The sequence below is a fragment of the Pelecanus crispus genome, chromosome 7 (genome assembly GCF_030463565.1).
Source record: "Pelecanus crispus isolate bPelCri1 chromosome 7, bPelCri1.pri, whole genome shotgun sequence".
Lineage (NCBI taxonomy): Eukaryota > Metazoa > Chordata > Aves > Pelecaniformes > Pelecanidae > Pelecanus > Pelecanus crispus.
This window is the reverse complement of record NC_134649.1, coordinates 51,080,592-51,104,092: the sequence shown is the minus strand read 5'-3', so window position 1 is coordinate 51,104,092 and position 23,501 is coordinate 51,080,592. Positions and strand designations below refer to the sequence as shown.

The 23,501-nt window shown below is 51.9% G+C and overlaps 1 protein-coding gene across 3 annotated transcripts in view; it reads left to right on the top strand.

Annotated features, from left to right (window-relative positions):
• The window catches only part of SRGAP3 (SLIT-ROBO Rho GTPase activating protein 3), a 131,710-nt gene that overhangs the window by 97,970 nt on the left and 10,239 nt on the right, over positions 1–23,501 (top strand). For 2 of the 3 annotated variants that reach the window (XM_075714640.1, XM_075714642.1), the window contains 9 exons: positions 6,767–6,988; positions 7,498–7,599; positions 7,855–8,052; positions 9,435–9,519; positions 12,053–12,080; positions 15,969–16,071; positions 18,831–18,891; positions 19,304–19,381; positions 19,826–19,960. In XM_075714640.1, coding sequence (XP_075570755.1) covers positions 6,767–6,988; positions 7,498–7,599; positions 7,855–8,052; positions 9,435–9,519; positions 12,053–12,080; positions 15,969–16,071; positions 18,831–18,891; positions 19,304–19,381; positions 19,826–19,960 — 1,012 coding nt within the window. Of the gene's footprint in view, positions 1–6,766; positions 6,989–7,497; positions 7,600–7,854; positions 8,053–9,434; positions 9,520–12,052; positions 12,081–15,968; positions 16,072–18,122; positions 18,154–18,830; positions 18,892–19,303; positions 19,382–19,825; positions 19,961–23,501 lie in introns of all 3 variants that reach the window. The other variant, XM_075714641.1, reaches the window with a different exon arrangement.

The window sequence follows — 23,501 nt, the reverse complement described above, 5'->3', positions numbered from 1 at the left end:
AGTTGTTTGAAAGAATAGCCTCAAGGTCTTAATGTCCTTTAAAAGACTTAATTTATCAATGCATTCATCTTAACAAAACAAAACCAAAACACCACCACCCCCCCCCAAACAAACAAACAAGAACCCTGCCCCCCCAACCCACCAAACAACCTAAAAAAAACCTGTTATAAAAGCCCTAAGAAAATATACATGGGGGAGGGAGTTGCTATAGAAGGACTAAGGAGCAAAATAAAATGTAGGTTAAAAATCCTCCGGAAAGAAACTTACTGCAGAGACCATAGAGTTAATTAGCTATAGGTAGATTTTGAAAAGGGCTACGTAGTATTTGTCTCTGTAATATTTATAGTTAGGGAAGCTTTGATTACAAATAATCAAATCTCATGCTTCAGGGCATGAGCGGATTACTGCAAGGGTCAGGGAGGATCCTGTCCTTCCCCTGCCGTATCCACACATCGTTCCCTCCTTGGCTAAAAATAAATCAGCTGGTCAGGAGTTTTTGTGTCACGGTTGCTGCCTCAGGCAAAACACTGGACAGGATGGACCAAGGCTGTTGCTTTGCAAGAGATTTATGGTAAGTCGAGCACTGCAAGCCAGGCCGTGGCGTGCACGGGGGAGCCTTCACTCAGTTCAGGAAACGCTTTAAAAACGTACGCGTGTCATGGGTGTAGGAGGAGGCCAGCCTGGTCGCGTACATCACAGCCACTTGGCGTTATGGCACGGGCTTCCCGGTCCCTGGCCTCAGACCACAAAATCCCGCTAGTGCCCCGTTTCAGGCGTCGCGGCAGCTCGCGTGCTCTGTCGTAGCCGGAGGCAGGGTTTTGCCGTGAGTCGGAAACACGGGAACTCCTGGAGGGAGCCCAGGGGGTTTGGTGCCGCGCTGCGCGACGTGCGGGTCGCGGCCGTCCCTCGCGGTGCCGGCGCCTGGAGCCTGAGCTGCGGCCGAGCCCCCTCGGCAGGGGGGTGTCCCCGGGCGCGATGCCGGCGTTGGCGTTTTGCGGGTGGAGGAGGGATTTTGCCGGGTGGTGCTGGGCTGCAGCGTGGCTCTGCGCAGCGAGGGGACCCGTGTTCTGGCTGGATTTGGGCTCCCTCAGCACCCTCCTTGGCAGGGGAGCTGGCACGTGGGGTTTGGATAGGCCTCCCATTGCTAAAGTGTAAAAGAGGGGGTCAGTCTGGGGGATATTGCCTTCGTATCTAAAATCGTGCACTTCCGAGGGCTGCACCCGCTTTTCAGTGCCGAAAAGTTCAGCGAGCCTCGACCCCCGCGGGCACGATGCGGTGAGTGCCTCCGTCGCTGTGCCGCTCGGTGCCGCTGCGCATCTGCGCGTCCCCGATAGCCGGCTCCCGCCGGGCAGCAGGCTTGCTGGGGAACGTTAGGGGCAATACTCATCAAAGGGAGACAGCCCTCGCGTTTATTTGCTTCTTCCCGGCTCTTCTGAGCAATTACTTGTGGCCGCTGATGCGTCTCAGCCCTTTCTGCCTTCTCCTGGCGCGGTTTAATTTCCTTTGCTGCCTGGATCCGTCCCGCAGCGTGCAGAGCCTGTTTGTTGTGGAGTGCGGCTCTACGAGCATTTATCGTACCGTGGCGGGGATACCTTTTGTAACTGGCTTTGTTTCGACGCTCTTTTGCTTTGAGGGAAGTGCAGTGACTGCAGGCTGCAAAGGTGCCACTGTTTTGTTTTCTGCATCTTTAATACATTTTTAATACATGATAAATAAGCGTTCTCCATAAAAACGAATGAGAACAGAAGCGGTTTGTATTCCTTTTGATCACTCCTAAGATCTGTAGATACTTTTAGGATCTCACATAGTACCCAGCATTGTCATGGCCAAGCACAAACGTTATCCTGGTAGAACATCATTATTATTATTAAATAAACCAATATTATTAATAAACATTATTATTATTATTAAATAAAACTATATCTTCTCCCGAGTAGGTAGTGACTTCTCCCAAGTAGTTAGCGATAGGATGAGAGGAAATGGGCTCAAGCTGTGCCAGGGGAGGTTTAGGTTGGAAATTAGGAAAAATTTCTTTACGGAAAGGGTGGTCAAGCATTGGAACAGGCTGCCCAGAGAGGTGGGGGAGTCCCCATCCCTGGAAGTGTTCAAAAACGGGCAGAGGTGGCACTTGGGGACATGGTTTAGTCTGGTCTACCCTTGATTGGTTTAGTGTGGACTTGGTAGTGTAGGTTAATGGTTGGACTGGACGATCTTGAAGGTCTTTTCCAACCTAAATGATTCTATGATAATATTATTATTATTTTATACATGCTTTGCGACGTTAAATATCTTTTAACTGTTGAACCAGTGAGGAAATGAGACAGATGTATGGGTAGTCTGGAAGGCATTTCATTCTCTCTGGAGCCTCGTCCTGTTGCAGCCTCGGCTGTGTAAGATCCCTCAGCATTCCTGCAGAGCTTCGCCATTCGTACGAAACCCCGCCAGATTCCTCCGGACCCACTGGTCGCTGTCCCCGCTGCCGTCGCCTCTCTCGTGAGGATGGCACCAAAGTCACGGGCTTGGGCAGCTGGCCCGGTGCGCGGCGGGGAGCGGCTGCCGCCCTGCCCGAGGCCGCGAGGAGGGGGAGCGGAGCAGCAGGGCTGTGCGGGGCCGGGCCGCTCTGCCCGCTGCTCAGGAACAACGGGCGGTCACCGCTGGAGCCCGGAGTGCTTCGCGCTCCCCTGTTTTCCACCCGCTGGATGTTGCTTTGTTTGTAAAATGTTTCTTGTTTTCCTGTGCTGGTGCAGTTCAGTGCCTCGGCTGCGATCGGTGGCACGGCTTGCGTACTGCCCCGTCGGTTTAGACCATCCCGCGCCTGATTTTCGCAGGAGATCCCCCTCGGCACGGCACGGCAGCGTGGCCAAGTCCCAGGGAAGGGCTGGCTCTCCCTTAGCTGCCGGACTGCAGCTGCCCGAGGGAAGACATTGAGATGCTCATGTGGCGTTGGAGACTCCGGCTTTCCTCCCGGCTTTGGGCGAACCTTCTAATACCTCTCTGTTCCACTCCGGTGTCTCAAATGGGGTCCCTGGCGCTGGCGCTCATGGCCAGCGGTGGGCTTCTGCAGCCCCCCGGCCCCTGCGCCCGTGCAGCTCTGCGGTGGGGTGGTGGGAGCACGCACGCAGGTCTGGCTGCTTCCGTGGCGTTTTGGCCAAAACCAGCTCGCTTAAGGAGTGTCGGTTCATTTCTCAAGTTGAACACTGTAATATTTCTACCCCTTGCAGGGGTGTTAACCAGACTTAATGAATTAATATACGAGGAGCTTTGAGCTCTCCAGATGAAAGGCACTGCAGAAGGGCTCAGGATTATTATTTGTGGTTCTAATTTATTTTCCATCAAAGGGATGAGAGGGGTGAGAAAATGCCATTTGTTCTGGAGCTGGGAGCAGGAGTTTGAAGTCTGTCTTTTTTTTTTTTTTTCTTTCTTCTTTTTTTCTTTCTTTTTCTTTTCCCCTCCCCTTGTGTGTTTCTCTGAGAATTTCGTGGAAGTCCCTGCTCTGTCTTTTCTTCTCTGGGCACCAGTGTGTGAAGCAGCCGGCACAGTGCTAATCACCAGAGACTTCAAGGGCCGTAGCGTGTCAGGAAAGTGCCTGCCCTGGTTTTCAGTAGCAGCCGGTTTCTGGGCATTGCAGATAACTGCTAGCTTCAGTGCGAGTTCAGCATTCAAAGTAAAGGGAAATTTCATGTGGAATTTTTTCTCAAAAGCATCTGGCAATACCCTGAGCCCCGTCTCCTCGGATTCTGTGGCATTCAGCGATTTTCCTTCATAATAGCTCAGTTTTGGATGCTTTGGGAATTCCCACCCTTGAACAGTGGCCGATATTTTCTCCTGGTTATTATTTTTTGTAGTTGAGCAGCAATAATTTCCCAGGGGGTGGGAGAACGACAGTGTCGGGTTGGGAGGCGCGCTGGGAACCGTGCGGCATCCTGTTTTCAGGGCGCAGAACGGCGGCCGGCTGGCCGTGGTGGGAGAGCAGGTCCTGCTCTGGCATCGGCACGGGGGTCTCGGCCCTGAACCCTGCTCCACCCGCGTGGCAGCCCCTTCGGCGACGGCTTGCCAGCTGCCCGTGCCGAACCGAGCGGGCTGTCAGGACGGATCCCTGCTGATGGTCCGAGCGCAGAGCTCGCCCCTCGTCCCCCGCCGCTGCCGGGATGCCATGCACCGCTGCGGCCGTGGCCGGCCCCGCCGGGGCTGCCTGTCCCTGCCGGCCGGGTGCCCGGGCTGCGCCGAAACACGGCTGGGAAGAGCAGGGCAGCTGCGGTGCTGCATCGTCTCGACTCATCGGTTTCTGTGTCTGGCCCTGGAACAGTTGTACGGGACTTCGTGCTAAAATTGTCTTGCGGGAGAGACTCATAGCACTATAACAAGGTTTCGCCCCAAGTGGTGAATGGAAATTCACCGTGATTCCTCATTTTTTGTGTTGCTTGCTGACTTATGAAGGCACAGCTATACCAGTCCTTAACTGCCCAGGTTTTCAACTAATAAGATTAGAAGTTAAATAGCAGCAGGATAAATGGTGGATTATCACCATTTGATAGTTCCTGCAAAAATCCTCATTATGGCATGTGTAGTTTCACTGCTCTAGAAGACTCGATGGGGACAGGCAGGCTGCGCTCGCGTGTCTGTGAGCAGGAATCGGCCCGGTGTAGGTTTACTGCCGCTTCAGCACGGACTAAAGCGAATACAGCTCTGCGCCTGACTTGATCTGAGCTGAAGGTTGTCTCTTGAGATCTGCAGAAAGCACGAGATGACTTCTTTGGTTGAAGCTGCTTGTGGCACTAGCTGAGTTTTCATATTTCAGTTTGGGTTTATCAGTACTGATGTTCTGATGCAGAATCGCTTTCCGTGCCTTTCTGCATTGGTTCGGTAATGCCCGTGGATGCTGTAGAGCTGGCGAAGGTGCCTCTGAAATGCCAGCTCCCAACAAGGAGTTCTGCTGCTGTGCAAAATTTGGTCTCGGTTTGGGTCATTGGGATTACACTAGCAATCTTTCTTCTCTTCTCTGTAGCTTTTTGTGCTGTGCTGGTCCTTACGGCAGTGGTTTTGGTGGGGCTGAAGCCTGCTCACCGAACACCTGCCCGTGCCGTGCCGGGGTGGTTTTGGTTACGGTTTGGACAGTGAGGGCTTCCTACTTGTTCTTTAATCTGTGTGGCAGCAAAGCGTTTTAACTTCTGTAATATAAATTGTCCCTTGGTAGTTTGCATGTCACAAGACTAATGCGCGGGCAATGGTTAGTTTGGCATTGGCAATTAGTTAGTTTGGCGTTTGGCACCTCCTACGTGCCGCAGGAGGTATTTCTCACGGGGTCCCTCTGTTTCTCCCGTGGAGGTGTCCCTGCGACCCGCAGCCCTCCTGTGCCTGGGCATATCTCTGCAGATCACGGTGCTTGTGCACAGAGGAACCTGAACAGCTTCAGACCGTGAGCGTGCCGCGCTGCTAACCCCGTGCTGACCAGCGCCGTGCCCTGCAGCGGTGGCCGTGCTGTGCCAGGCGTGCACTGGGGACATAGGATTATGAAACTCCTCGCAGAGGATAAAGCCATAATTATCTAACTTTACGTACTCTACCAGGAACTCCAGCCCTCTCTTGCGTCCCAGAAATAGATGTGCTTCGGTTTTGGACTGCAGCCCTTCTGTTTCACTGCGCGCTCCTCACAGCCCCACGAGGGCGGCTCAGGCTGATGCGCTGCTCTCCTCCTGCTTCCAGCATCCTCTCTGTCTTGCCTTTCTCCGCAGATCAACATCTGTTGCCATCCAACTTCAGGGTGCTTCTTCGGTGCCCGTCCTTGCCCCCGCTCCCTGGGCAGGCTGCTCGCAGCAGATCCAGCTGGTCGGAGCGGAGCCCTGCGGAGGTTTGCGCTGTGTTGGGGCTCCCGTTGGGGACTGCGAGGAGAGTTGCTAAGAGTTGCGTTTTGCTCAGCTGTGATTAAGCGTTCATAGCAGCAAATCCCTGTGCTGTTGCTATACTTAACATGCCAAACTCAATGATATTGAGAAGAGAGTTTAAAAACAAGCTTTATGTCTAATGTACGGTATTTTGGCAGCAATTAGTTCTGAGTTTTATCATTTTCCCCAAGGTGAACATGAGAACGATCAGTTGTGCATGAGAAACTGCTCCGTCGTGAGAGAGGAAGGCAGCTTCCTAGCGAGGATGAAAGGGTTTGCACACACTGCAGGGCACGTCGCCCAGTGGCGCCTTGCTTGAACGTCCGTCTGTATTTGATGACTTTGGGAAACGGTTTCTTCGTGTAAGAAGTGCTCGCAGGGTAGTTCACAAGGCGAGAAGGACCTCGCTGGGGACGGGCAGGGGGACAGGCCCTCTGCCCGTTCCTTTCCCGGGGGCTGTCGCAGGGCACGGGCTTTGCCACCAGTGGGGTCCCTGTGGTCACGCTGGCCCCTGGCAGTGCTGAGCAGGTAGCCAGGGAGAACCGTGGGTTTGGATGATTTTTTTCCTCTGTCCTATCTGAGAAGATCCTGTGCCCTTCCCCATAAAATGAAGGGTATTAAACCCTGGTGCCGTGGCGAGGCTCCAGCGCGGGGTCACTGTACTATCTGGCCGTTTGCCCCCTGGCACCTCTTCCCCTTCAGTCCTCTTTCCTTCTTGCCTTTTCATATGGTATTGCAGTACGCTGTTAAATATACCCCAGTACAAAAGAGCTGATGTTTCTCTGGGGCATACAGTGCTTTTTTGGGCATTAAATGTACACATGACCCTCCAGAGCAAGGGTGGGAGTGTTTGTGTGACCAGACCCTTCCTTGGTGTTCCTCAGTGCTGTGATCTGGGATTCCACGCCAGCCTCGCTCGGACGTTCAGGACGTACCTGTCTGCCGAGTACAACCTGGAAACCTCGCGCCACGAGGGCCTGGACATCATCGAGAACGCCGTGGACAACCTGGATGCACGGAGCGACAAGCACACCATCATGGACATGTGCAACCAGGTCTTCTGCCCTCCGCTGAAGTTCGAGTTCCAGCCTCACATGGGGGACGAGGTACCGTACTCACCCGAGGGGCTGCAGAGGTGCTTTGCAGCCTGGCCTGGGCTGGCTTCCTCCTCTTCTTAACCGTCACTGCTCCTTGTCCCTCTGTGCTCTCCCTCTATCCCACACGCTGCTATCCGTGTTTCCTTTCTTAATGAGACACTTGGCTCATTAGGGCTCCTCCTTTCAGTCTGTCTCTTGCTCTGTATCTCTCCCAATTAGGAAGCCTGTGGTTTGATTCTCAGCTGAACTGCCCAACAGATTTGTAACGTGGAGCTTTGATTTACCTGCTGTAATTGGAAGACTTCAGAGTGCAGCTTTCAAATGCTGGGTAGAAAATGCTTTGTGCTGGCCCGGGTCCCAGGCATTGCTGATTAAAAACTGGGTGACGCAGCCTTCCTGGAGGCTGCGAGGAGCTTGTCGTGCTGGGGAGAATCATTTAGGTATTTCAATGTGTATGTCTGGTCAGTGCACGACCCACTGAACGCTCTCCTGTCTCTCTCTGGCACCGCTTCTCTCAGGTGTGTCAGGTCAGTGCCCAGCAGCCCGTGCAGACCGAGTTGCTGATGCGGTACCACCAGCTGCAGTCACGACTAGCCACCCTCAAGATAGAGAATGAAGAGGTAAGAAGTCGCTCTGGGCCTCGTGTTTGGCCTCGTAGGCAGCATTGCTCAGCCTTTTGCATGTTACGCAGGGGGTTTCCTGATGTGCTTGGGTGTGGAGTCCTTCCAGCGACAGTGCCAAGAGCTCCCATTGACGGCAGCTAGTGCAGGAGCAAGCCCGGTGCTTGGGAGCTGCCGGTCGCCCAGTTGCTTTGGCTCAAGTTGTATCATTTTCCCAGTCTGCTTCAAAACCACGCTATCTTCTACTTCTGATAGGTACGAAAAACTCTGGATGCCACAATGCAGACTTTGCAGGACATGCTGACGGTGGAAGATTTTGACGTTTCTGATGCCTTCCAGCATAGTCGCTCCACTGAGTCGGTCAAATCAGCCGCATCAGAGACCTACATGAGTAAAATAAACATCGCCAAGAGGAGAGCCAACCAACAGGAAACCGAAATGTTCTATTTTACAGTGAGTCTCATCTCATGCGATACAGGACACAAAGCATTAATTGCTAGGGCTGAGTCTCGTTTTAAGTGCTCATTAGTGAAGAGCAAGAACCAATTCAATCTCTTTAAGTATTTGTCTTCTGTCTGATTTGGGGTTGGAATGCATTTCTCAGCGGCAGGGTAGTGCATAGGGACTGACAATCCGGTGTCTGCCTTGTTCTTCTTTTTGAAGGAACAACTGGAGCAACCAGTTGTGACCAAAAACTTAGAGAACTCGGTAGGAGCGGTTCAGAGCAGGGCAGCCAGGCAGCCAGCCTCGCAGTGCGTCGCCATTCAGTGGCTGTTCCTGGAGGCCTTCTCAATTCTGAACCTTCAGCCAAGCCTTCCTTTTCTGGCCTACACAGCCAAAATCTGCCCTCGGCCTACGGGATGAACTGAACGGTCATTTGCATCTTACGCAGGGTGTCGGAGGAAGCTGCGACAGCCTGGCTTTGCAGCGCCTTGCTGTCGTGTGCACGCTGCGTAGAGGCAGCTGTGCTGTGTCTCCCCGGCAGCCTTGCCCCTGTACTTCACTTCCAGGCAGATCTAAGGTTCTCTGTTGTAGTGCTTGAAATACATGTAATAAGCCGTACTTCAGCAGAAGTAGCCCTCATTTAAGCATGGTTAATTGGCTAAAGTTAATAGCATCTCGTGTTATATTACATAGCGCAGAAAAGCTTCTACTTGCTCTTAGCAGTATTATTATTCCAATTCAGGGAAAAAAGCTTGCAGTTTTCGCTTTGAGTTGCTTGGGGTTTTTTAATGCTTTTTGCAAGAATTTGATCTTTCCCATTCTCTGTCTTTCATTTGCCATCTCTGTCCCCCTCACTGCTATCATCTGTAAAATTACTTGCTGTTGAGTGTTGCTGGCTGTCAAGACAGTCTCACAATGACATGAGAAGTTGTGCTGCACAGTTTGTGTTGCCCAGTGCATAAAGCATCTGATGGTCCCTGGCCTGGGAAGGTCTCGTGCACTGGGAGTTCTCGCTCTGCATCGCTTGCTTGCACAAAGGCAAAGCGCCTGTCAGTGCAGAGAAAGCCTCTTTGATTTTTCCTGGCCATTCCCAGAAGCCTGACAAAAGAAAGCTTGCTTTGAACTCGTTTCTTTGGAGCTCCTTGCATTCCCAGGCAGGAGGTGCAGCACCAGGGAGACCGGGCTAATAGGATCATCAGGACTGGGGCTGGAGCAGGGAGGAGTGATCGGACCGTGCTCAGCCCTGCGGCGCAGCCGGCGGCTGGTTTGTTAGAGCCTGTCAGCCTCGCCCAGCCCCCCTCCAGCACCCCCCGGGCAAAAGCGTACATCAATTACGGACGGTTTTTGCCAAGTGTCTTAACCCACCTTGTTTGTTTTCTTTTTAATTCCAGAAATTTAAAGAGTATCTGAATGGCAGTAACCTTATCACAAAGCTCCAGGCTAAACACGACTTGCTGAAGCAGACCCTTGGAGAAGGTGGGTGCGGGGTTAGGTCCGGGGGGGAACCTCCCGTCACAGCAGGCGATTTTAAGCCGGGCGTCACCTTTCAGTCTTACCTGCTGTCTGTGTTTTCCTGAGTGACTGATGGCTTCTGTGGCTGGCTGCTACTACTAAGTTTAACCAGTGACGTGCAAAATCATTATTTCCCTGGGATATTCCTCTTTTCCCCCTTTTCTTTGGGACTGCACATAGATAGATTTGTTTGAATCTTATACTGTGTGCCAAAGTGCTCTGTTACTTCTCCGGCAGCAAAGGGGTTCGCACCCACTCCAACCCTCTGCCTTTTTCCTTTCTCTCCCCCTTCTTCGTGCGGCCCTGAGCGCACGTGTTTTCTTGTCCTTGATGCTGTGCTTCTGCTACAGATTTGCCAGCAGCCTTGCTGATTTAATAGGCCCCGTGCCCCCCCGGCCAGCAGTTTCTGACTTGCTCTAAACCAGAACTGCAAAATCATCCTTGTTTTAAAAAACTAACTTTTCCATAGCAGGCTTTTGTTACTCCAGATAATTTCACAAGTTTGGTTTAGAGCACGTGCACACAAACAGGCTTTGTACAACAGAGGGGGCCGTGACTTCCGAGGGAGGCAGGAGCGTGTGGCTCCAGGCCACTGCTGGGGCAGGGATGTGCCACTGTGTCCCTGGGAGAGGATTTTAGCTCTTTTAAAGGGTTTTTAGAAATTGCATTATTTCCAGTGTAAAGAAGTTGGAGATGAGTTAGTGTCCTGATTTTCCAGCAGGAGAGAATATATTTAAATTAAAATACACAAATGGTCCATGGTCGTGTTTTAGCAATACAAAAATTGGACTTCTCATCTCAGAGTAAAAGAAAAAAAATAGCTTATTGTTGGCTATTTTGCCAAACATATTTTCTCTGCCAAATTTATTTAGCCTTGAAGTCCACCTTCTAGTTAGATCCTGTGGTGTGTTCCACACAGTGAATGCTGAGCCAAGTCAAGGCACAGAATGTGGCACAAGGAAGGCTGCGAGGGTAGTTACACAGGGCTCCATTACCGTATTTCATCTCCCAGGAGTTTCAGTGCTCCCTGTAGCTGCCTTAACCCCTTCTCACCCTGCGTGGCCGGTCAGTGAGAGCCCTTCTGCCTCCTCGCCGGGGCAGTCCCGTTCCGTGCCGGCGGGGCAGGGGTTGTGCGAGGCTCGGGGTTACTGCATGCTGCCGGCCGGGCTCCGGGCTCCTGGCCTGAATTCAGGCTTTGACACAGGCAAGGGGGACGGAGCTGTTGGCAGAAACTGGACCCATCTGAGCTCTTCCCAGAGATCACAGAGCTTAACGCAGAAAAGGGCTCTGTTTGTTGGTGCTAAGTGCACCACTACGTGCTAAGACTCCTATGGATGGGTGCAAGAAGTGATTAATCTGTTGAAGATTAATTTGATCGCCATCCTGGTCTCTCACACAAGAGCCATATTAATGCCATACTTAGAAGGACGAGTGCAGGGCCAGGCATTTTAATTCTCTGGAGTTGTGCAAAAGCAGCCACAGCAGATTTTCACACGAAAACTTGCTGAATTTCTCCCAGGCCATGGGATCATCCTGCTACGTAGGCGTTCAGCAAATATTTAGCCCAGAAACGCCAAATGCTGTGTTTCAGCATGAGCTGATTCTCATTAGGAAGGAGTCTGGGTTTGCAAAGTACTCTTGGAATTCTTTTCTTTTTCAGTGAGGAACTGGCTGCAAGCTTGCTTTCCGCAGGTGCCAAGGGAGAGCAGGAAGGAGGCGTGTGCAGCCAAATGCTTCCTTTTATGTGTCTTAGCAGAAGGAAGAATAAATCAGCTTTCCTGGCCTTGGGAGAAAGGCACAAACAGCATGTGAAATTAGTTTAGTTTTTTTCAGTGGATTGACAAATACTTTAAAAAATGAACAGATCTTATCAGGGGTGACATGCAGCCGTTTATATGAAATCCAAGCACTAAAAATACACGAAGGGAATTGAGAATATTGACAGCCAGAATAGAGCCTGCCTGATCGTGGTTGGATGGGCTGTTATCTCGCAGGAAGAGCTGGAGAACTGACTACTTGGCTGCAGTCAGGTGCTGTTAGTGGTCCTCCACGAGGCAGTTGGACAATCTCAGCGGCCTCCCTGGGGGCTTCAGCCCTTATCAGGCTGCCCCTTTCCCGCTTGGGTTTGGCAAATCCCCAGCCGGTGTAAATGAGCACTTACTGCAGAGGACCTGCGGTGCATCTGGTTCTTTACAAGATGGGCTTCGTATTGCAAATCAACCTTTACTATCAGTGGGAATTGAAGACGCTTTCCCTCTCTCGTGGCTGAGTTGGATTTCTGATATGTCTTTTAGTGGTTGGGGGCTTGTATAGCAAAAAGCTTGGCATCTCCCCAACCTGCCGGCTCTTGGGCTCGTTCAGCTTCTTTTTGCAGAAGCCATTAACTCGGGGTTACAGAACCCGAAGTGAGTGTGTAAGTGCCTGCGTGAATGCGTTTTAGTGGTCGTTTGGTGGTGACTAATGTGGAGAGATGATGGAAACTTGTGTTTCTTCATAGGTGAAAGAGCCGAATGCGGAACAACCAGGTGAGCAGTTTCTTCCACTTCACCTGCTTTTGGGAAGGGCTCGCTCTGGCAGGAGGAGGGTGGCCGTGGGAAGGGTGGTTTGCTTTGCTACCGATACAGCTTGGCGGGGTTCAGATTTAACCACCTTCCAGCTGCCCTGCGCTGGCAGGCCGGAGGGCAGGCAATCCCAGGCTCCCTGCATCACCGCCCTGCTTCTCAGCTGCATTGCCCGAAGTGGATTAATTAGGGTGATGACAAACAGGCCCTTGTTTTTGCTGCAGTGTAATTTCTAGTTGACTGGCTCCGAAGTGCCTGGAAGTGCTGTGTCAGCACGGTGCGGTGCAGTGCTTTGTAGTGTAGTTGAGGTTGGGTTGTGTTCAGACAGCGCGACACAAGGGTGCCCACCCACTCCCTACCATCCCTGTTCATTTGAGGACTTTGATATGTCCCCAGAAGCCTCTCCCAGCTCTGGCTCCTTTGCCTGGAAGTGCAGAGCATGCCTGTATTCACAGACTTTCATCCCCCTGCAGCAGGAGATAGTGCTAAGGGTGACTGTAACAGGGAGGAGGCTTTGATCTGCGTCCAGTCCATAAAGCATCTCCACAGAGCTCTGGTGGCTTGCTACAAGCGTGCTGGCTTTCTAACAGTAAGACGTGGGCCAGCAAAGCCTCCCCAAACAACTCCCCAGAACGTGTACAACCTCTCTCTGTGGTATATCTTTACAACCCTGTTTAATAAAATTTGCAATACCAGCAAAAAACAAAAAAGCCATTCCATGTTAGAAATGCTGGAGCAGATGGTGAAGCCTGGGCTGCCCTTCCGGGCAGGAAGGAGGGCGGCAGGGCGGCAGGGTGCCTTGCTCTCTCGCCTTCTGGCCGGAGGGGCCGGTGCTGCCGGCGCCAGGCTGCGTGCCGTCAGGGCTGGGCACCCGCTGGGGCTGCAGGGCGAGGCAGCGAGGTGCCGTCAGGACAAAGAGGGGCCTGCCTTCCCTGCCTCGCGCGGGCCGGGGAGCGGGGACTGCACGCTGCATCGCTGCGCCGTGCTCCGAGGAGCTGCTCTTGACCGAGCTCCCAGGTGCCCTTTGGATCAGTCGCCACCGCAGCCGCTGTCCCGCTGCGATCGCCGCCTCTCCCTGCGGGTCCCAGGGTTGCTGCCCTGCGGCACCCTGACACCCTGGCTGCCCTGGGTGTGTTTGCACGCACACGGCTGGTGGGGGCTACGGTCGCAGCCTGTGAGGCCAGCTCTGGCCCTTTGGGTGTGCCAGGCAGGGCTGTCTGCTGAGCTGGCCGAGGAAAGCACACCCAAACGGCTCGGTAAATCGTAGGGAGAATTTGCTCTGGGGTCCTTTGTTTATCAGGAGTGGGTGCCCGTGGGGTGGTGGTGTCACAGGCCAAAACAATCAGAGGAATGAATAGCAGCCTCCTGCATGAGGGATGATGGCACAACTCCCTGCTGCTTCTGTTTGCTTTTGTTTCAGCAGTTGCTTTTACTTCACAAAGGAAAACAAACACGAGACAATCTCCTTCTTGTGCGAGGCAGCGCTGTAGGCGTAGGCAGAACAACCTTCGCAGCAGATACAGCCAGGCCAGGCTGTCCCGGCCGCCTTGTGCCAGGGCATCCCGGGGAGAGGAGATTGCACGGCAGCAAAGGCACTGGGTCTCTGTCTGCAGCACCGGGCTGCTCAGCTGAGAGTCAGGCGGGCACTTGAGTGGACAGCGGTCATTTCTGCCCCTCAGTTACCAGTTGAAAGAGTGGTTAGAAGCCATAGGAGTGTAGAGTCAAATTGCTTAATTAACAGCATGTGATTAAGGAACCAGCGGATCACAACTGTCACCTCTGCATCGTAGCTCTGTGTAAATTGTATGTGTCCATTCTCTGCTTTGTGAGAACTTTCGCATGAAGGCTCCTAGCACTCATTTTTGTTGGCATTCGTGATCTCTCCTCTACAGACAACAATACACCCTGGGGGTAGAGGACAGATCAGAAATCGGTTAGAGATTTTATGCTATTTTTCTCCCTTTTCTAGATCTAGGCACTTGGGTCTTAATGTCCTTCATTATCAGAAGAAGAAAGCAAAACGTGAATAGTGTTAATGAAAGCAGCCCTCCAAAGTCCTGATCACTGCACTAAAATAAGTCACGCGTTCCCATGGCCTCATTTCCAGAAGCAATAGGTGTCTGCTACCCTTGCTGAAGTCAACGGGGTCTTCAAGGTCTGTTCCCCGTGACTGATGAGGACGCTCAGTCGCTAGCGAGTAGGGGTAGGGTTATGCCACTTCCAAACGCGCATGCCTGCCTTTCCTGTTCTTACAGAGCTGCTGGTGGGTTTGCTCGTATGTGTTGACTGGGCTCACCCTTTTGTTTGGCGTTTTGACTCTTGGAATGCCTGCCAGAAAGATGAAAAACCATTCACATCCCTGTGAATGTCTCCCAAACAGAAGTTTCCCAGACAGAAGTTAGCTACAGGGAGGTGGAAGTGCTCCCACTTTCCTCTTTCTGGCCATCTATGAGCAGAATGAGGTCCATCTAGGAATAAAAAGGAACACCCCAGTGTTTTCCAGGGGTAGCTGTGATTTATTTGGGCTATATCAAGGAATCAGTTGAACTCTTCAGCTACTCGTGGTGCTTTTTCAGGCTGACAGAGTGCTGAACTGATGGAGGTAGGAGGCAGGTGTTAAAAATCCTACTGAGCACCAATGCCTTAATTTTACTTCTAAAGTGCCATCATAGAACCATAGAAAGGCTTGGGTGGGAAGGGACCTTTAGAGGTCACCCAGCCCAGCCCCTGCAGTGCCAGGGACAGCTTTAACCAGAGCAGGGTGCTCAGAGCCCCGTCCAGCCTGGCCTGGGATGGTTCCAGGGATGGGGCCTCCACCGCCTCTCTGGGCAACCCGTGCCAGCGTTTCACCACCCTCACAGTAAAAAATTTCTTCCTTATATCCAGTCTAAATCTACCCTCATCCCTGGTACTAGCACAAACACTGAGCAGCGGTTTTGATATTTGGCATCTCAGAGGAAGAATTGTATCTGCAGATTGTGGGTACCAAAGACAGTTGTGACCAGCTGTGTTTAGCAGCTTTATTACGCTCTGGCTTGAATGAAGCAAGTTCTGAATGAAGAGCATTCCTGATCCCCCATTCTTCATTCCAGCTGTGGTTGCTGGTATAGTTACTGCTCTGTCACTGTCTGATTTCTGAAGATGACTGTTTTTTACAGTAGAAACGAGGACTTGTCAAGAAGCCTGTAGCAACAGATAGTTAGATTGCTGTATGTGTCTGCAGCTGAAGTTAGAGTCTGTCTGATAGGGAAATACCGGAAGATTTTGGGGATGGAAAACATTGGGTAGGTTGGCTTATTGCTGTTAAATGTTTCTATTACCAAGATTAATTTGAATTTATTACTTAAGGTCAGGACTGCAGCCTTTATTTGACTTGAAATTATGTGTGCAGCATATGTGAACAGCTCTTGATTTTGCTGCAGGCTGCCTCCAGGTCAGCTCTGTTGCCCGTTCAGACGCCTGCCAGCCGCACCCGGGCTCAGCCTGGCCTCTGGGACCCGCAGAAGCGAGGCCATTGCAGCACTGGCTCCAGAATGAGTTAGCCAAGTTAGCGCTAGGGTAGCCCACCCCAGGCTGCTGGAAGGGGCTTTGGAGTAAGCAGAGGGCACGTCCCCAGGAGCCGGTGCGCGATGCGGAGGTGTGGAGCCCAGCTCTTCGCAGGTCCCCCGGCTCCCGGTGGAGCGGTGTCCCCGGGGCGGGATGCGGAGTGCGTGGAGCTGCGTGTCGAGTCCTCGCAGAGGGATTTTTCTGTTTGATTTATTTTTTATTCTCGGTCATAACCTTCGAGATCTCACCCTGTCATTGCATTTATGTTGGTGTTTTGTTGATTTCTTTTGTTCCATTTTCTCCCAGGCCCCCATGTCTTCCCCCTAAGCCACAGAAAATGAGGAGACCTAGGCCTCTCTCAGTCTATAATCATAAACTCTTTAACGGCAATATGGAAACGTTCATTAAGGTACTCACTGGCTGACAGTAAGAGTTTATGAACGCTGTGAATGTAATGGTGGCTTTCCTGTCCTAACTGCTGGCTGCTTTCCTTCCTCGGGGTCTCTCCAGTCCGCCCTGCACCCAGTTGACGTGGCCAGCGCACGCTTTGCCTCGGTGACGATTTCTCTCCGTAGCTGTGTGCGTTCCTTGCGTTACCCGTCCCGTCACCGCCTGCCTGCCCCGGGGCGAGGGTAGCGGTGAAGGACGCTCATGGCCGGTGGCTGTCGGCCGTGCTGGCTGGCTGTGCGGCACGAGGCGTTCTCGGCTGGGCGTCCCCGCCGTCCGGCGCTGCTTCCACCCGTCCTGGGAGGGAAGATCAGACAGCAAGGATAACCAGCCCAGCACCCTCAAAGGATCAACACATCCCCCCACCTTCCCTTTTTCCACACATTTTTGGTGGTTGTCTTCCCCCGTGGCTGAGGGGGAAGGTAAAATGATTCGTGAGCTCCCAGAAAGTGTCTCCCAGTTGTAAGGACTGGCAGCCTTGAAGTGAGACACCGTGCGTATGGGTGGCTGCGTGGGAGGGTAGGTGTGCTACCCTCATCCTTAAACAAAACATATTAAGAATAACCAGCCCAGCTGGCTCGTCTCAGTGCCAGCTGCTGGTGGTGGCTGAAGCGCTCTCGTACAGCTCGGTCCTTACGGGGAGCCTGCGGCCCTTCCCGCAGCCCGGACTGGCGGGAGGCTTCACCGGCAGGGAGGACAGGCGAGAGCCGTCTGTCGGTGCGGAGCCCTGGGCTTCTCCCGTGGGAGGCCATTACCTCTGAAGGCGCCGGGAGAGGAGACGCTGCAGCTTGCGTGCTGACCGCGACCTGCACCCGTGCCCGCGCCCGCCCGCGCTCCGTGAGGGCCAGCACCGTGGGCTGGGCTTCCCGCGTTGGAGCAAAGTGATTCCTAAATGGCTGCTGAGCGGTTTCCTCCAAACCATCGCTGATAACATGCAGCATACGGTCTTCATAAATGTGGGCCAAAGTATTTTCTTCGTTTAAGCCCGGGTGAACTCAGATGAACTCAATTAATACCACTGCAGTCCCCGTGGAAGGGGGCATTTGGCTCTGCTCATCCCAGGAAATTACCCAGAAGGAGAGATTTGAGGAGCAAAATGAAGAGGTGTGGACGTGGGATTTGTCCCAAAGGATACCTCCAGCTATCTAGCTGCTGATCCTCCAAAATCCAGCACTTAGCTATTGCCTGGCTGCGGGAAGGATTTCCAAAGGAAGCGATGCCGTTCCCGTTGCTCGGAGTGTTTAATCCTGCGCTGAAGAACGCTTTAGTGAAAATACTGTAGGAAGCAGTGATGACGAACAGTCGGATTAGGTAACCTGATAGGCATTGTCCAGCTCTGATTTATTCTCTTAGGCTCTTTTAGTGCAACCGTAAGCCTAAGGGCAGCGTTTATAAACAGCGCGCTGTCACAAGGAATACACAGGCCCGACTGATGAAGCCGGTAGTCTCTTTAATACTTGTAATTATTCCTTATTTACACTGATTTTTTAAAAAAGTGACGCTCATTGAAGTCCAGCCTGTTCAGCACTGCGGAGGAGGAATTAGCTGCAGTGGAAATGTCTGAGCGGACGGGAGCCCGGTGCCCGCGGAGCCTCCTCGGGGGACGGTGCTGTGCTGCCGGCATGGCCCTCGAGGCCGGGGACCGCGCTGCGTGGGAAGCGTGCGGCCCCGCGGACGCAGGGCTGCGGGCGGCTGCCGGGGCGGCTCTCCCCGGAGCCTCGCCTGCGGCCGGGCCGGGGCTGGCGTTGGCCTCGGGCTCCTGCGAGCGCCGCGGGCTCAGGGAGGGAAGAAATCGGAGAGGCTCTTTCTGCCGGTCGCTGAGGCTCGGGTGCAGCGTGCCAGACGGGGTTTGGGAGGGAGGGTGGACAGCCTGAAGGCCTGAGTCGGACCTTGCTAAGCTGCCATTGCATTTGAGCGTTCATGGCCTCCGAAAGAGATGCTTACCTCTAACTGAACTTATCCTTGCTTAATCTTTTCTTTTTTTCCCGCTCTGCTGCTTTTTTGTGTTCTCAGAGGAAGGAGGAATGCGCGAACGAGAAATCAGGTATTTACTGGAGGCCCGTCTATGAGACGGAGTAAATTAACCAGAGAGATGCAACTGTACTCTACTGGAAAAAACAACCAACCAAAGCCCCTAAGGAAAATAAATGTCTGCTTAGGCAGTCAGACACAGCTCACATTCCCCCTTGAGCTCCTTCCACGAGGGGCCTGGAGAGAAGCAGCTTTGAAACAAAAACCAAAACTCATCGCAGGTTCAGATACAGGCAGTTCATTTCACACACAGTGGTGTTTTGGGTTTTTTTTTAGCATCTGCTCACAATGGCTCTTTCTTTAGGTGGAAATATTGTTATAAGCTCTGTTACTGGAAGCTTATTTCATCAGACAGGTATAGCACAAGTTTTATTTTGGCTCAGCATTACACCTTTGAAATGGAATAGCTGTGATCCTGTTGCATCAGTCCCCCGTCTCAAGCAGATAGTGAGCAGCAGTCTTTCACACGCTTTAGTGAAAGCTTTTTTTGTGCATAATTGACTGCACGTAGTATACTCAGCACTTTTCGATGGCTTGATGTGTGTAATGCCTCCTTTTCTTGCCTGTCCTCTTACTAAACTCAATGGCACTGATTTTTCAAATCTCTGTTTTTGCAATCTTTAATGCATTTATTGTGCTTTGTTATCAATAAACCAGTAATTTTTACTTTTTTCCTTTCCTTTTGTGAAGGATTCAGGACAGGCTATTCCACTTGTAGTAGAGAGCTGCATTCGTTACATCAATTTGTACGGTAAGTTGATGTGGTAACAGAAACTTTCTGCAAAGGAAATTAAGTACTTGTAGCTAGCAGTGAAATACAGTAGAGGTGCCTGCAGCCGTTGCTGCGTGGGCTCAGGTTATAGTTACAGTGGCGTTGACTGTGAGTTAGCATGGGGTGACTGGCAGGTGTTTAGTCTTGTTAGCACTTACTCAGGTTAAGTTGTTTGTTCAGGCCCCAGGCCAACGGGAGCCCTTTCAATGTTTTGATCTGGGGGGCCTTGATTGGAGAGTATGGGCAGAAAGGAATCGTCGCAGGCTGTCCCCTTCCTGCTCTCTGGAGCCTGTCTCTCCAGGGGCACTGACTGCTGGTTTCTGCTGTTCTTTACCAGAAAGCACTGTGTAACACTTACACAAACCTTTTCTAAAACATTGTTCCTTTCCAGGCCTTCAGCAGCAGGGCATTTTCAGAGTTCCTGGCTCCCAGGTGGAAGTCAACGACATCAAGAACTCGTTTGAGAGAGGTGCGTTGGCAGGATGCGCAGCTGCAGCTGGGACGCCGTGTCCGAGCAGAGATCCTTGCTGGGAGTTTCAGTGTGTGCTCACCCACCATCCTTTAGATCTCCTCAGCTCTCTGAGCTGTTGCCTTAAATGCCAACGTGCACTGGGCTGGAAACTCTGAAGGAAAACCAGTTAATAACATCCTCACCTTCAGGAAAGGTTTAAAATCTCCACAATAAACTTGAGTTTTTGTAGGTAGGGCTGTAGCATGTCTCAGCATGATGCCGTGTAACAGAGTACCTTATTAAACTCTCCTCTTGCTGGCAAAATGCTTAGCATCGCCATTCCACGCACAGGAGGGTTTTCTGAACTGGGGGAAATCTTGGGTTTTCTCTGAGTTAGTAAAAACCACTTGTGTTAGTCGCACTTGATAGTAATGCTGGAAATAAAAACTCTTCTCTGGGCAGGTGAAGATCCCCTTGCTGATGATCAAAATGAACGTGACATTAATTCAGTGGCTGGAGTCTTGAAGCTGTATTTCCGAGGACTGGAAAACCCCCTCTTTCCTAAGGAAAGGTTTCAAGATTTGATATCTACTATAAGTAAGTACACGTGACAGCTCTTCTTGGAGAATAGGGTGGGACAAGAGAAGCAATAAGCGGGGGGCAAGTACGTCCGAGTTGTGCAAATAGCAGCTCATGCTGTAAGAAGGGCTACAGGTCTGCCATGGAAGTTGTTAGGAAAAGACGTTTAGAGTGTGCATTGGCAGTGCTGGAGGCAAGGGAGAGGTAAAACATCTTGCTATGGCTCTTTTAAATTCTTCCTAGCATCGTGAGGATCACCAGAGAGTCATGTCCAAGCTTAGGCTGGTGGGCTGCACATGCAGCGCGCCCATATACACATCTGCGGGTTGCATGAGGGGTCATTAGTTGCTCGAACAGAGTCAGCTGCTGTCCTGCCCGCGCACATCTCTGTGCGGACGCCGGCGGTTCCTGTGCCTGCCCGTCACGTGTCAGGCGGCCGTGGCTCCTGGGACCCGAAGGGTTTTGCTGCTTTAGGCACTGTCTTCTGCTGAACATAGTGAAGGTCAGTAACTCTTGGCTACTCACAAAGCTGCTCCGACCCCCGAGGTCTGCAGAATTGCTTTCAACCTCACTCGCTCAGCTGTCCTCCACGAGTTTGCTATGTGCATTTCCCATCCCAAAGAAAACCAGAAAGTGCTTTGGGATGTGAGCAGAGGTAGAAGCTGAGGGTTTTTAATAGTGAAGGGTCTGGAATTGATGTCAGGGAGAGCCTGGTTGCTTCTTGTTCTGTCCTGAATTCTTCTCCCAACTCTGTTTGTTCCTCTGCAACTGAAGAAACAGATATCTCAGCTGGGGTTTATTTTTCTCAGTACCTTGTAGTGATGACATTTATTTATTGGCAAGTCATTGAAATTACTCCCCTGGGGGAAAGGAAGAGAGCAGAATGAATTTGATGTTTCGGAGATGATGGAGGAGCGTGTTGCACGCTTTGGCTGCAGGATGACTTTATTTTACAGGAGAGGCGTCGGGGTTGTTTGGGGGTTCGAGTGTCTCGGTATGCGGGTAGCTTCAGGGGGACTGACTGGTGAACATGTGCTGAAGTCCTTCATTTGGCTTTCACTGCTCATGGCTCCTTCCCCCTCCTTAATGCGCATAACTGCTAGAGATTTAGAGATGTCAAGACAGACAGATGATATCTGGAGGGGAATGATGCAGGGATGGGCTTGTTCCAGAGGGAGAAGAATTTCCTCTTATTTTTCAAGAACAGTTGTTTTGTACAGTAGCTTTAGGAAATTTGCTGTTGCCTTCCAGTTTCAGTGTGTAAAGCAGCGCGGCACACCTGTAACACGGCAAACAAAGGAAGCTGTTTCTGCACCAGTTTTGTGCCCCGGTCAGGGAGTTTTTGGCCGGCTTGCAGCGCTTGCTCCAGCCGCCCTCCCTGAGGGGCTCGCGGCAGGCGGAGCGGGCAGCCTGAGAGGGCACAGCCCGCAGGGCCGGGGACGAGTCCCCTTCGGTGCCTGGTGATGCGGCTGCGTGCTTGCGGGTAGGCTTGTGCTTTGGAACCATCCCCCACTAATGGCAATTTGCACAATTTATTAGGCTTTTGGGGGCTTTCCATTGCAAACATCGTCTGTTAATTTTCTGGATAGTATTCCCTTCTCTATTTTTTCTCATTTTAGCAAGAATCTTCCTTTTCCTCATCTTTCCTTTCTTCTCTGGCTGCTGTTGCTACCTTTTGATTAAGGATGGATTTTAAATGAATTGAAGTGCCTTGTTCCCATTAAAAATCTGACCTTAAGTGCATCTGATTTTCTGCCACGCAAATATAGGCTGTGTGGTAGGTGTCCCAACCTAAACAGATGGAAGAAACCTTCTTCCTTTGAGAACCGCTGCTCAGTAAAACGCCGCCCTTGCTGTGGGACGTTCTGTCTCCTCGTGCAATTACGGCAGAAAGGTTAAGCGCAGCTGAGCGGTGTGGGCTCCCCACCGCAGCGCGTCACGAAGCCACCTTGCTTTCCCTGGGCTCCTGGTGAGGTATGCTGAGCGAGCGTTTCGCAGCGGGCGCTGCTGCGCCTCGCAGGGCCCCTGGGTGCCCCTGGAAGGCTGCACCACGCCGTTCCCTGCCGCTGTGACGGGGAAGCCGGGCTTGCTGGTGGCAGATGGAAGGCTGGCTTCTCCCTTTGCCTCATGGGGACTGGGAGCTTACATGGAAGCGTTTCTGTCCTGGTTTCGGCTGGGATAGAGTTCATTTCCTTCCTAGTAGCAGGCACAGTGCTGTGGTTTGGATTTAGTAGGAGAAGAATGCTGATAACACGCTGATGGTTCAGTTGTTGCTCAGCACTGCTTATGCCAGGCAAGGACTTTTCAGCTTCCCCTGCTCTGCCAGGGGCACAAGGAGCTGGGAGGGGGCACAGCCAGGAGAGTTGATCCCAACTGCCCCAAGGGCCATTCCATACCATACGGCGTCATGGGCAGTATGGAAACTGGGGGGGTTGGCCGGGGAGCAGTGATTGCTGCTGGGAACTGGCTGGGCATCGGTCAGCGGGTGGGGAGCAATTGCACTGGGCATCACTTGCTTTGGATGTTATTATTACTATTATTATTATATTGTTATTATTATTATTTTACTTTATTTTATTTCAATTATTAGACTGTTCTTATCCCAACCCAGGAGTGTTTCTCCCTCTCACCCCTCCGATTCTCTCCCCATCCCATGGGGGCAGGGGCAGTGAGCGATGGCTGCGTGGTGCTGAGCTGCTGCCCGGGGCTGAGCCCCGACAGTTTCTCAAATGCACGTGAGAAATAGGTGGCTAGAAAAGGCACTTTGTTTGCAAAGGTTCATTCAGGGGTGTGCCTGTATTGTCAAGTGATTGATGATTACTCCGTTAATTCCTCTGAATTACAGCCAGTTGAAACATTTCTGCTAAGTGAAAAAAGGCAAGTGCTTCAAGACAATTTGTTCCTCTGGGTTTCAGAACAGATACCTGTTGTAGGTTTTCATCCAGTTCTTATTTATTTCTTTTTTTTTTTTTTTTTTTTTAACAAATGTCCTCTTAAGTGAAACCAAACTGAAGAAGCAGAAAACCCAGTAAGCAATAACGGCATAAATACATTCCTCAAAGGGAAAAATTTCCAAAATGAAATATTACGAAGATTTCAATCTCTGGACTGAAGCCAAATTTTGCTCAGAATTTTTGAACAAATGGTGTCCCAGCTGCATGTTGTCAGTGAATTTTATTATGATGAGCAAATGTCAAAGTTTGAGCCAGCATAATAAAGTAAGCATCTCTCCACTGATGTGGCTTATTCCATGCGTCCGAGGCTGACTGCTCGCAGGAAGGTTTTGGTACTCTCTGTTTGCTTTCTGTAAAATAAAAGCCACGGGATTAACTGGCTACTTAATATACTGAACAGATACTAGCTTAAAAAAAAGAGTAGCTTTGGGGGCTGGAACGTGCTGCCAGCTGCTGCAGGAGCGGCGCTGAGCCACCTCGGCGGGTCGGTGCCGGAGCGGGGCTCTTGCAGCTCCGCGGGCGAAGGAGCCGCGCGGGGGCTTCGCACCGACCCGGGGCGGGGGGCCGTGCAGGGGTCCCGGGGCGAGGGGGCTGGCACTGAAAGC